Below are 14,535 nucleotides of genomic sequence, written 5' to 3' on the forward strand. Positions count from 1 at the left end.
AGAGTCCAATCAACTTACCATGCATGTTTTTGGAATGTGGGAGGAAACCGGAGTACCCGGAGGAAACCCACGCAGGCACGGGGAGAACATGCAAACTCCACACAGGGAGGCCGGAGCCGGGATCGAACCCACGACCTCTGAACTGTGAGGCGGACGTGCTAACCAGTCGACCACCGTGCCGCGGGTTGAACACAATACATGGATAAAAAGCTCTTCAGTAGCAGGGTCCCAAGAGTGAGTGAGATCCATATGGAGTTCTTAAAAGCTCTGTATGTTGTGGGGCTGCATTGCTTGACACGTCTTTGCAAAAAATTATGGACATCGGGATCCTGAATTGTGCCCAGAACACCTCAGCCAAAGAGGTATCCAAGAGGCATCTTAAATAGAGTCCGAGCCACATCATCTGGCTCCTCTTAATGCAGCCGAGCGGCGGCTAGAGTCAGGACATCCTGTGGAGGAAACTCATCTCCGTCATTTGGGAGCTTGTTCTTTCCGTCACGACCCACAGCTTGTGCCTACAAGTGAAGTTGGGAATCCTTCTGGGCAGACCCTCCTCTGCAGCACCCCTGTATAGACCTTACCTGGGAAGCTGAGGAGTGTGATCCCCCTGTAGGTGGAGTAGACCCCACACCAGTCAGTCAATACAGTGGCGGTGCATACTGGGGAGACAATGTGTCCCAGTTTGCCTGGGATTCCCCTTGACGAGCTGGACGAAAGGGCTGGAGGGAGGGAAGTCTGGGCCTCGCTATTTAGGTTGATGTTCCCATGACCCGACCCCGGACAAGGGGAAGACAATTGATGGATGGATGGATGGTGTGGTGTTGTATTTCTTCTTCAGACATCATGATCGACCAGTCGAAGTTGCCTACCATCTTGCTGCTCTTCCCAAAGTGTCTACTCAATCATGTTGCATTATTTCTTTTCCACTGTCGCTGTCAATCAAGTCAAGTCAAATTTATTTCTATAGCCCTTAATCACAAAACAGTCTCAAAGGGCTTCACAAGCCTTCACTTGACAAATATAAATGACATCCTTTGATCTTTACCCCCCAGAATGAACTTTATTTAGTTATGGAAAGGTAGCAGCTGCTTTAAGACCCTTGACCAATGCCTTCAACAACAACAAAAAAAGATCTATCCAACAAATAATGAACTTAAAGTATTTAAAGTACTGTATATGCACTTTATAATTATTGGCTAATGAATTAACAGTGAAATGAAATCAGGCTCAGGACATTTTTTCGCCGACCCATATTTGAAGACTGTATTCTAGTCAAAATCTCAATCCCCCCAAATTATGTTTACTGAATTGATTTACACTTTAATCTCAATTTCTTTTCTATTCGTGCACTAATACTAATTCAGTATTCTGTGTTGGCCACTATTTTTTTGTAAACCTTAAAATGTCCAATGTGTGTTTGCACAAAACTGTTGTTTTTCAAAAATTACTTCAGTACTCTTTAAAAAAAACACACACACTCACAATAAGATTATTGAGTGAAAATTTATTTTCTATAGTGTCAGCAGAATCACATTAAGGAATGTTCTGTGTTACAGACATAACGATAATGACAAAAGACAATAGAAATAAAATTGAATCTTTCTGCAGCTTCCATCACATTTTAAGTTAGTTTTGTTAAACATTTTTATTTAGTTTTATTCAAATATGTAAATCAGAATTAGATGGAATTGAACTGAAATTCCAAGGGCCCTATTTTGGTGGAGTGGCGCCTGTGCGCTCGGCATAAAAACGGGCATAACTTCATTTTCGTGCCAGCACAAATCTAGTGTACCATGTTTGTTGCGCCCTCTGGGTGTTCCGGCGCACGTAGTTTCCTTGCCTCAGACTCATCTGACAATTTGGAAACAGAAAGTAGTCTGTTGTTGTTGTTGTTGTTGTTGTTGTTGTTGTTGTTGTGGGTGTTGCAAACGGGTACATTTTCATTTTTGTGACAGGGCAAAGGTCTAGTTCAACATGTTTGTGAATTTGGTAGGTGCGCTTCGCCTCACTGGGTGAGCCTGCCTCATCTGCAGATTTGGTTACAAAAAACTAGAATCGGGACAAATAGGTCTAACTCGTGGCGCAGGTGGTGTAATTGTAATTTTTAAATTTTGGTGTACAGTATTTGATTGAGGAGCGGGTAGACAAATTTGGCGCTCTGCGGACAGATTGATGTCATCGCATTCATTCATAAATATGACACGGGACAATTTCTCTGAATCGTAAAAATCAATCCATTGACCGGATTAGAATCATTATCATTTAAGGGACACTTGATTGGTCTGAACATTGGCACTTAAATAATATGCCTGTATGTAAAAATGATGTCGGCACTAAAACACACACCCCTGAAAAACTGTGAAGTGATTTAAGGTTTTGAAGTTGTAATGAACCCATATTGAAATCTACTTCATTGACACACATTCTTTTGTCACCTAGTGTCTGAAAGTGGTGACCGATTGTCACCAAAATTCATAAGCACATTTCTACTCTTCAATTCACTTCAATCTGTGTAAATATAAAAGCTATCGACACAATATTTGGGATTTTATCAACATTAAATGTGAGCTCGTACGAGGCAAAACCATTATCTCTTCAACGAAATAAAAAATATTGTGCTTATAATTTTTAGATTTTTGCAGGTTGAAGAGGACAAGAGTAGAAATACGCATATGCATTTTGGTGGTAATTGGTCACCGTTTTCATACATTAAGGGACGCTAAAGTTTTATTAAACTCCAGAGGCAGGCTGGCTTCTTCCTGATAGCTTCCATGGCTAATACTGGAGCAATTAGCATTTGGACGCTAATTAGATGAGGCTAGCAAAACAAAATCAGATTTTTACCGGCCAGACATGATGGGGCTCTGTTTCACAGATGTCCGCCATCCAGGCAACCGAGTAGCTCTGTGTTCACTGCCGGTCAGGCAACTATGGAGCTCGTGTTGCGGTCGTCCTATTATTGGACCACCGAGTCGCGGACGCCTGCCTCTCAGGCAACCATAGCGGGGTGAAGGCTAATTCTGTTTGGGCAGTGATGCAGCTCGGCACCACAGTGCAAGTGACCCATACGAGTGCGTCAATTTCGGCAAGCCCCTGAGGTCAGCTTGGCTGCTTTCGACACGTCATATACGGATGAGTGGTGCGGGTGTACCCTCTGATGGTGGACTTGGAAAAATAGTAAGTCAAGCTAACACTTATAGATTGAAATCGGGGGTGCAAGGCGTTCTCCAATTGCCCATGTCACATGCGATACGTGTCTGACCACATCATTCGCAAGTGTAGATTTTGCAGTTTATCTCGTGTGGCGCACGGCGTAAACAACTCGGGCATACTGAGCACTATCTGTAGTGGGTCATAGTAGTTTGTTTTTTCTTACCAATTCCAGTTCAGTTTTTCTTTTTCATGATTTTGATGCAAATGAGGGATGTCGCTTGGATTGGCTGGAACAAGACTACTTCCATCCCACAATGGCGCAAACGCTCTACCTGTATAGAGTCTAGCAAAATGACAAAAGAATGAAAACTCCACCCATGTGCACATTTAGACTGCGCTTTGCGACAGACTTGCGCCCGGCACGAAATTAGGGCTCTTAGTGTTTCATTGCCTAGTGTTTAGTTGCTATGGCCCCTATATGTCTGCTAGCACAGTTTATCTTGTTAATTACATTTAATGATGGTCCTCTGAATTCTTAAAAAGAATAAAAATGTCTCGTTCGTTACACTATTCTATTAAAAACACTAACCAAATTAGTATTGGTAGATGCCAAAGATATTACATCCACACCACACTATGACCACCCTTCTGAAATGTGACCTACCTAAAACATCATCTTCCAAAGCGCTTATCCTATACAGGGTCGCGGGGAGTTGCTGGAGCCTATCCCAGCCGTCAATGGGCGAAGGCAGACTACACCCCGAACCGGTCGCCAGCCAGTCGCAGGGCACCTACCTAAAACATTTTATAATAAATTCTTTTTTTGGTAGCTGAAAATCATGTTACTGCTACTATGAATCTGTTTTTGTCTGTAAGTGTTTGTTGTTTCATTTTTAGTATTTGTCACAAAAAGCTACTGATGACTACACTTGGACCTGTCTTAATATTTTTCCTAGCACCTCCAATACAAAATAATAGAATCTGTCTAAACCCTGTTCTAAAAATCACAAATCAAGCAACAATGTGTATTAATTTATCAGACACACATGATAAGTACTGGTAAGACAATAGTGACAAAGGTAGGTTGGTTTTGTTGCTGCATCGCCTTTTTCCTTCAGTTGCCTTTGCATTTGTCGCTTTGGGTGTTTTTCCTTTTTTTTTTAGCAGATTTCATCTGTCTGAAAGATAATAAAAACAGTTAAAGAACACTTACAACTACTAGTAATTATAAATGCATTACCGCCAAAACTTCTGGCCATCACTGTGAATGTGGTCAGTTTGACTGAGTAATGTTAAGAAGGTTAGAAAAAAATTCTGGTTCCGTGATAGTGGGTCGCAGTACAGTTTGCTTTTTCTTACCAATTGCAGTTCAGTCTTCCTTTTTAGCTCTGTCTTTCTCCATACCCCGATGGCACTCTGCTGCTGACACTACTACACACACATACACACGCACAATCACACCCACACGCACACACAGAAATGGACAAATATGCACACAGGAAAAGTTAGTTGATATTTTCATTTACAAGAAATCCCTTTCTCGGTTTCTATGTTGAGGGAAGTTGCAGGCATTTTTGAATGAACAACAACACATTATAGTGCACTCGTTTAAGTGGTTCATACAGAGCATAGACTCATTTGAGTGATGCAATAGGTTACACTTTTGCGCATGTTGCTTGAATGAGCTAAATTGTGAGTGTACAGCATGTTCCCGGTCAGCCAAGGTGGCAGAGGCAACAGTGTCAACTGTGGTCTCATTTGTATAAAATATCTGACCACTTGATACTCATCAAGAAATGCAAAATATAAAGGGTTTATGTGGTTACCAAATATTTGATTGTCTGTTGTTACTTTTGTTTTGCATTTATTTGATTTACACTTCACTTATTTTATTCATGCGATATTTTTAATAAAGATATTTAATAACGGGACGGTGGGGCCGGGATGGCCATGTTTTCACTAACAAGTTCATTTTATATATTTTTTGTTGAGGAAAATTAAAAGATTTGTCATTTTCGATTTTATCAATACATTTGGGAGAAATTAGGAAATAAGTGACTCCATGAATAACGCCTCTTGTTAATGAGGAGAATGGCCGCGCCCCCAACCTTTCTATCCTTGTTCGGTCGGAGTCACTGGAGGAACCGATTACAAACTCTCCATTGGAAATCATTGTACTTTCATTGCTTATAACGTCCAAAATCGGTGATCAATTGGCACCGAAATTTATGTGGACATCCTTAATAATGACCACTTCAGCATATCAAAAGGATTAACCTCTCCGTTTCTGATTTATATGAGAATGAGGAAATGTGGAAGTGAGCAGAGCTACATAGATTTATGCTGGGATGAGCGCACACTGCTTCTTGCTAAAAAAAAATAAATAATAAAAACACTGCTTCTTTGCTGATCACAGTTAGGCACAGGCGAGGCATTTCACACCAGTCAAGATATTTACAGAGGCTGAAATGGGAATGGCCCGCGACCCTTGTGTGGATAAGCGGTATCGATAATGGATGGATGGATGGATGAAGTGGGAATGAGTTGACATGCAAATTTATTTGGATGAGGAATGGCCACAGTTTTTCGACCGACAACACGCCGTCCAATGGAACGTAACAGCCGAAACAGTACGTTCCAATGCGGCCACAATCGGCTGTGCAGTCAGAAAAGATCCATGCTTGCCTGATTGCTTGCCCACTGCCAGTCGCCGTCTCCCTCCCGAGAGTTGACACGAGTTTAGCGTCGCTAAATGAAATATAACCAGTCGGGGTTTGTGTGCGCATTCCTGCTCTTGTCCGCTTCAGCCTGTGTAAGTGGAGAAGCGGTCGCCATGGTATTTTTGATTTTGTGGAGGTGATCATGATGAGATCACGTTTTATGTCAATAAATAAAAAATATTGAGCAGAACACTTTTATACTTTCACAGGTTGAAGTGGACAAGAGTAGTCATGTACATTTGCATTTTGGTGGCGATTGGTCGCCGTTTTAGACAACAGAACTGACAAAGCGAGCAATATTACCACGCTTGCCTCCCTCCCGTGACGTAGACAGCTGAGACCGAAAACATAACATAAGCCACGCCCCCAAAAGGGGCGGGGCAATTTGTCATAAACCTAATCAGAAAAAAAGCCCTTAAATCACTACAGAGTCCTTTGAGGTGGGCATTTTAGTACTGATGTCATTTTTACATGCAAACCTAATATATAAGTGCCCATGTTAAGCTCATCCAAGTGTCACTTTACAATTTACAGGAAAGCATTCAAAGAAATAAAGAGAAGCCTAAACAGAATCATTCCAGACAATACACTCTGCAAAAGTCTGAAGCCATTATTCTTTCAATGTCAAAAATGATTCATACCCTTTCTCAGTACAGGCATTTTCAGGATTCTAAATTTATGTTCTTGTGAGGTCTATGTTAGACGTTACCAGGATTCTATGGGACAAAGCATGTCTCCTGGAAGGTTTCTGAAGCATTACCGGTTATCATTTTCAAAATATAAAAATATTTTTTATTAACATTTCTTAGTATGCCATTTTTTGACACTTTTTTTGTGCCAGAGCATTCAACAAATCATGAAATAATGATTTTGGGCTTTATTGTACATACTTATACTTGTATAACAAGTAGTGGAAATTCAAAATACCTCAGGACACATCAAAAATATTTTACAGCTGCATGGCAAATCTACTCTAAATTCTAAACTGAGGTTAAAAAAAGTGCCTCTCTCAAACCAAGCTGTAAAAAAAGCTACTTTAAGTTGGTTAATGGTGGCCTTTTGATATTTTGCACAGTACTGTATCATGCAGTAAAATCAGCTATATAGTCCTTTCTCCGATGCGCCAATACTCTAATTATGTGCATGGCTGGCTGGCTGGGATCTGGTTAGACTTGCTGAGCATTTGTCTTACATAACGTGAAGCAGCAGAGACTAAATAGCGCACAGTGAGAGTTGCGTGACTGAGTCTGATGCGTTGACAGAATGCTGCCACAGATAACTCACTCAAGACAAGCATTACATTTTGTGCACGTGTGTGCGTGTGTGGAAGTGGGTGTGTGTGTGTGTGTGTGCGTGTGTGTGTGTGTGTGTGTGTGTGTGTGTGTGTGTGTGAACAGACTAACAATGTCTTGTCTGCTGCAAACAATGTACTTCAGACAGGAACGTGTGCAATGGGATGCTGGATTCTTCATTTCAATGACGGTGGAACAATTCATTGTGTGTTTTTGGTTGCTAGCCAACCATTTGTTAGTTTTCTGCATGGTAACAATTATACAACTTTTGCCATATAGTGACTGTCAATCTTGCTCTACAAGCTTAGATAAGTGCCTTTTCCCATTAATTGTTTATCTGGATATAAACAGGATCTTATCTGTTGGCTCTTATTCATTACCAGTCTAAATGTGTTTGGACGTGTCTAGTGACCACCTTTGCATAGATTAGTCACTTATTTCAGCCAGTGATAACATCGTACTGCTTGGACCTCTTCCCCCCCAAATTCTTTGAATTTGTCAGGCATTCATTATTGAACATGTTGAAATGTGGTATGACACCTTAGCATCGAAGTTAGCATGGTAGGTTTGACAAATAAGAACGCTGTGTTAATTCAAGTAACACGATAGCTCTCATCACCAGCTATGAGTTTTACTTCAGAGGACAAGACAACAACAATGTCACCTGTCACGTTTCACTTAATGATTGCCATACAATTGTTTAGGAGAACACAGCATGTCAATAATAATTTCATCATGAATCAACTGTGAAACTGCCAACAAGGTGAAAAGCCGTTCACCCAGCCTTTTATTAGTTAGCATTCAGGCTACTTTCTGGTTTCACCTCAGACACTCACCTCAGAAACTGATGGACGGACTATACCATTTGCATTGTGATGCATAGTTAAATGGTGCCAAACAGCAAAGAGTGAAAGTTTGTCTGCATTTCTGCTTTTTACTGATATTTAACTCATTCACTGCCATTGACGAATTTACTTGTCTTTTCACAGTCCAGCCATTCAGTCCCAGGAACTTATTTATATATTTAAAAAAAAAAAAAAATTCAAAGGTGAGGGTAAAAGAGGGTCTGAAAATGTCTGGCAGTGATTGAGTTACTGAGTTATTGCTTGACACATGTGCCTCCCCTCCGTTTCATGGATATTGGTTTATCAAACAAACAAACAAACAAACAAACGGGAATCTAAACAAAACACCTCAACTTTGTGTTTGACAGAGTTAAATAAAGGAGCACCAGAAAGGTCTTTTTTTTAGTTTATACCTTCAGTTGAGGGTTCAGAGGCTTGATCAGCAGCAGAGACTGTCGCTTCAGATGCAAGAACTTTCACGGCACAGTCACTCGTCACTGAAGATGGAGAGTCTCCAAAAGCTGATGAAACTTCTGAGGCTTCCTTTAATGAGGTTTCTAAAGGCAATGTTGAAGACACTGGAATCTCCAGGACTTGTCCTTTAGCTACCAGGTCAGGTTCCTGAAGAGAGGTTGATTCTTCAGGACATGAAAGTTCTGCTTGTAGAGCAGTTTCTGAAGGCATCACAACAGATTCATTGGACTCTTCAGCAGTAGGTCGCTGCTCAGCTTGTGTCTCATCTGTCACCCGATTTAAAGGAGGCATCTCCGGAATGGTCGCCTTTGCAATCTCTGTATCTATGATCGTCTCTTTTACCTCAGAGGACTTAGCAGTGGTTGAATCTTCTACTGAAGCATCAGCTGCTGTAGTTCCAGCTGGTGGTTCAACTTCATCTGACGAGGCTTCAGTTGAAGCAGGAGATTCAGATATTACTAAAGCTGAAGGCGTTGGAGAATTTTCAGTTGCAGTCTCTAAAGAAGGGGCCACTTCATCAGGGACCTCAGCTACTGCCTCCTGCGTATCCGCCACCACAGGCTCAACAACAGGGTTGGCAGCTTCAGGAGAGGCCCAAGCTGGGACAACAGATGTCGGTTCTACAACAGCGGGAACCTCAGCCTGCAGAGGTTCAACATCTAGAGTAGGACTCTCAGCTTTCTTTCCTTCTACAGCAGGTACCTCACCCTTCATCACATCATCATCATCATCATCTTCTAGGACAGGAACCTCTGTTTTACAAGTTTCAACATCTTCAATATCAGGGACCTCTGCTTGTTCCAATTCACCATCTCCCACGGTGGTGATCTCCTCCTCTGAAAGGGCTTTGACCATCAGAGGTTCCACGGCTTCTACAGCAACATCAGCAAATCCAGAGTCACTGGAGGCTTCTGCTGGACGAGTAGCTGAACCAGAATCTTCAACACTGAAAGGATCTGGTTGTGGGTCAAGATTAGTCAAGACGTCTTGGCCAGAGCCAAGATCCTCCTGGGCTTCCATAACCACTAACGCTGCCCCTGCCCCATCATCAGCTGTCTGCTGAAGATCATCTGCTAAGGCACTTACAGACAATTGTGTTTTGTCCTCAATGGTCTCTGCAATGATGCCGTTCCCAAGAGCTGCCAACAGACAAGCAAAGACATGATGATTTATGGCTGATGTGAACTGATAAACATATTAACAAGACTACTACTGTAAATCTACAAAAACATAGCAACACGTCAATCCATCCATCACACAGCATTTACTATAGGTTATATGATAACTCAGAGAAATAAATGCTGAAGGGGGATGGTGAAAGGACTTTGTTCAATGGTGCAAACCTATTTAGCAACCAAAAACTAAATCCTGGAATCCGATCCTGATTTGTGGATTGAGATTATCTGTATCCAAACACTTCGTGGTCATGGGTGAGCTGGGGTCTATCCCAATTAACTTTTGGCAAGAGAGGAGGGTATATTCGATACTGGTTATTGGGAACATGCTCTAGACTACCAGTTTTATACACACTTCTGAAATAAATGAGCTGAAATGACCTTTAATAATGTTATTATTGAATGCTGTTATTAACAATCAATGCTATTCAGTGATGTGATGACACTGATCATGTTAAAGATATTTCAATCAGGAAACAATAAATATCAATAGGCAACACTTTATTTCTACAACTCTCTGCCAGTGTTTACTACAAAATTCCAAGAAAATCACAATGTCCCCTCACTGTGAGTCAGCCCACTGGCTACTCGTGTGGTCCTTGGGGGCACCACTTTGATGACCCCTGCTCTAGCCAAACAATCATTCAAACTTAAACAATGTTTGTGTTCTTGGAGAGTGGGAGAAAGCCCATGCAAACACAAAGAACACTTTTGACTATGAGACAGATGTGCCACCATGCGGACTCATATTTGCACAAGTTCATTGGCTATAGTTTCATTAACAACACACACAAATAAAAAATAAAAAAAGCACAGGGATTATAGTTCAATTCTAAATTGACGACAGGAAATGTTACGTAAACAAAGAGTCAGGAAGAATGTCTGAAACTTCAGTTTTCATTTCCTTAGTTTTAAGTGAGACTTATCAAAATTCTCACTTGAATCCCTGAGGCTTGGAGAGGCACGCTCAGAGGAAATAAATCACACGTGACGATAACTTTTCGGAGACACACCCCCACAATAACTCACATTTATACTGATTTTAATTGTGTGTCAGCAAAACATTAGCCTTGGGTTACAGTACAGTACCAGTACAGTACACGTGCAAAGTGTGCATAGGTTTGTCAAGCCAAACGTCAGGAGCAATAACCTAAAGTACTTTGTAAAGCCATACAGGTTTCATAAGAGCCTGCCTGTTTGATTATTTCAAAGACTGCCCCCAAACAGGACAAATCAGAAAGGATCTGCTCATTTAATGGCTGAAAAGTTTTGACTCAGCAGCTGCCTGATTTTATTTGTCTGTCTGACATGGTGTAAAGAGCCAAAAGTTGATAGGTGGAAAGGAATGTGATAGCCTGGTTTCTCAAATCAGGTCACCTTCACATGAACACAGGGGTGGCAGGGCTCAGTGTTAGAGTAGTCGTTTCCCAACCTGGAGGTTGTGGGTTCGATCCCGCGCCATTGTGACCAAGTCAAGGTATCCTTGAGCAAGATACTCAACCCCGAGTTGCTCCTGATGCTGTGTTATTATCAGAAGGTAGATGAGGTACAGTGTGAAGTGCTTTGAGGACCGAAGGTAAAAAAGCGCTATACAAGTGACAGTCCATTTACCATAACAGAAACATTTTCCAAAATGCATATTTTACCATGCCTTTTGGCGTTCTGTCCACCGACAAAAAAAATATTTGTTATATTTTTATATATTTTTATATATATATATATATATATATATATATATATATATATATATATATATATATATATATATATATATATATATATATATATATATATATATATTAATGTAAACTATTAGGTACCACGGGAGGCTGAAAGGGAGGCTGAAAGTCCGAAAATCTGATCAGCACTCAGATATGTATTGAAAGTGAGTGCCTTCATCCATGGATGACTTGCATGTCAACATGATTTGTCTGCCAATGATGACTGAAGTGGTAGTCAAAACAGTGAGATGGTAGGGTGGGGGCAGACAGGAATTCCAGAAAGTGGATGGGACCACTGGTGACTGGGATGGCACACAATATGTTTGCACAAGTCACATGAAGCAAGCTCAACCGGGGAAAAGAGTATGCCAGCTGCTCTCATTCGTTTTCTGTAAACATATTAAAGAAGCAAACTACAGATTTAATAGAAATATAATAAATAGCATTTTTTTCATAACTTACTGTTCTCTAACAAGGAGCTATATGTAAAAAGTGCACAACGGGTGTTTGATTCATGAATGGACCTATTAATTTTCTTGTTTTATTATAATAGGTATTTAAATAGTCTTCTTCATTATGGTGTTCATATTTTGACATCATGAGACCAAGATGATGCCAAACTATTGATCAACCAAACAGAACCTTGTCAGTGGGTTGAAAAAGAGATATAGAAAGACTGGGAAAGTCACAGAAAGGCGTAGAAACTGACGAATTGTTCATAGATCAAACACACAGTACATAGCACTGTATTTACCACATTATATATTTTTTTAAGAATGGGTCACTTAAATTTATGGATATGAATGAATGAATATAATATGAATCCAGCTTTTGCACGGAGCTAACTTGACTTATTCATTTAAAAAAAAAAAGGAGAACACTGACTAACAATAGCTGTGACTGTCATGCATGATGGTGTGGAGGTTTTGTGAGTGCAAAGCTGTGCCTAGTATGACATGGCTACGTGCCTGAAAGTTTGACCCATAAATGGACAATCATGTTTGTGTTGAGTCCCTTGATGGGTATGGGCACAGCCTTGTACATGTGGAATAACTTAAACTAAGGCAGTAACGTCATGATTCTTATCCCAGTAAAGCGCATGCCTAAATGTTAAGATACAAATTTGAAAGTTATTCCAATCAGAGGAAGGTGTCTAAGTGCACATTCTTTCACAAGGAGGTATGTCAACATCACTTTCTAAAAGTCAAATTGAAACTCATCTTTTTGTGTGTAGATGCATTGCTATTCTAAACTAACAAACATTTTGTTGAATTCATGTATATTACATTGATCGATTGCGCTGGTAGCCTATAGTGTACTGAATGTTTTGGTCGGCATTGGGATTATAAATAATATTATTTGAATTTATTTTGTAACAAATGCTCATTTTCCTTTACCACCAGTACAAACAAAGATGTTGAAAGTTCGAGACGCCATTCATGAACCATAAAGTTACCTAAAATATATCATTTACCGCACTACTGAGTCAAGCAAAAAAGCACATAGTGTACCGGAGCAGTGTGGCGCAGACACGCCCCCTTCAGCAGAGCTTCGCTGAATGAACACACATTATTGTTGAAAAGTAACTGACAACTTACCCAAAGTACCTCCATTGCTCTCTTCAGGCTTTGTACCTGGTTTCTTTTCTTGATCTACAGTCTGTGCACTGGATGATGAGCAGCCCATGTTTGGGGGGGAAAAAAACACTTTCAACTGAAAAGGATGACCAAGTACCGTTCTGATTATGATTAGTAATCCCACTTGACAAATATGGAGAGTTTGTAGCTGTGATCACATGCACAGCTACACTCCTTGTGTGCCCGTGAGATCATGCGTGGTGTGATGTCGCCCAAACATCTGTTGTTCACTCTTGCCTGTCTACCTCGTGCACACGCTCGCATTGTTCATAGAGGAGGAGGAGGAGGAGGAGGAGGAGGAGCGGGAGCAGGCCGGGGGGCAAACATGTAGTGTGTTTCCTCCCCTTCCAACAGAATGGAACCACCTTGTGGTAATACGTATGGTAGCATGTGCGCAAATAATGTCGCTTTGCAAAGGGCTTCAATGAAATTGTGACTTTTGTGTAAATATTACACGTATTATGAGCAATTACACAATCAAATCATCACCACGTAATATGTGGAGAGTTTTATTGTTAATGAACAAACCTTTTGTTTACATTACACATCTATTCAAAAAGACATCAGAGGATCTGAGTCTATAAATACGTGGAAGGGAAGCTTGACTCTTCAGTGATGAATGCCGAGGGACTCCAACATCAAATTAAGTCTTTCATTTTTTATTCTTATTTTTTTTTTCAAATCACAATTTGATTCTCCAGCAGCTGCTGCCAAGTGGACACTTCAAGGAGGCACATGAAAGAAAAAGATGCAATAATGTGTCGAAAAAAGTGAGACGTTAAGTATCTAATATCTACATAATTATGTTAAAACTATATCTAATGCTAAAATATATCAAAGTCAAACGGTTTAAGTCCTTATGACACATGTTGAACTTTCTTATCGGAGCTGAAACAGTTCTGTTGTATTATACATCTGAGATGTTGGCTTCCACTGAATATACGGTAATTCACAAAATAGAAATATGAATATGACCACTTGCACAATATAATGATATCTAATACAAGGGCTGTATCAAATATTTAGCTTTTACAAAGATAATAATGTTGTCGTGACTTGATGCATCAGTTGCTATGCAGTTGCGATGCTACTTTTATCGTTTGTTATTTATTATGTCATATAGGACTGAGTGAGGATGCAAGCTTTCGCCCAATCAGAATGCCTCCAGACTTGCTCCAGACTTGCTCTCTGTAGCTACTTTATATTTTCATTAAATACTTTTACTTTTCAACTTCTGTGTCATGTCTGCTATTAGGTCCAAATCCCTCTCTTCACGTGACAAATGTCCTACTAAGCAACTAACATCCTCTCCTAACTATTGTTCATAGCTACGGTAATGACGATAAAGCCACTTAATTCCTGGAATGTATTGCATGCATTGAATGACTGAAATTTGAAGGACATTAATCCTTGTCATATCGCCGCTGTCTGTCCTGTGAAAAGCACGCATGTCCAATTTGCGAAATGTGTTTAATTTTCCTGTTAACGCAATGTCTAACGCAGAAAGGTGCTGAGCGA

General features: G+C 40.4%; 1 protein-coding gene across 1 annotated transcript; it reads right to left on the bottom strand.

Annotated features, from left to right (window-relative positions):
• Positions 1-1,486: 1,486 nt before the first annotated feature.
• Positions 1,487-13,265, bottom strand: LOC147144010 (uncharacterized). Its single transcript, XM_086038999.1, has 4 exons — positions 12,979-13,265; positions 8,424-9,623; positions 4,513-4,584; positions 1,487-4,331 (listed from the first exon to the last, which is right to left on the bottom strand). The coding sequence occupies exons 1-3, from the start codon at positions 13,064-13,066 to the stop codon at positions 4,523-4,525; spliced, it is 1,350 nt and encodes a 449-aa protein (XP_085895125.1). The 5' UTR covers positions 13,067-13,265; the 3' UTR covers positions 1,487-4,331; positions 4,513-4,522.
• Between the last annotated feature and the right edge of the window lie 1,270 nt (positions 13,266-14,535).

The sequence above is a fragment of the Filicampus tigris genome, chromosome 8 (genome assembly GCF_054856515.1).
Source record: "Filicampus tigris isolate MCC_2025a chromosome 8, RoL_Ftig_1.0, whole genome shotgun sequence".
Classification (NCBI taxonomy): domain Eukaryota; kingdom Metazoa; phylum Chordata; class Actinopteri; order Syngnathiformes; family Syngnathidae; genus Filicampus; species Filicampus tigris.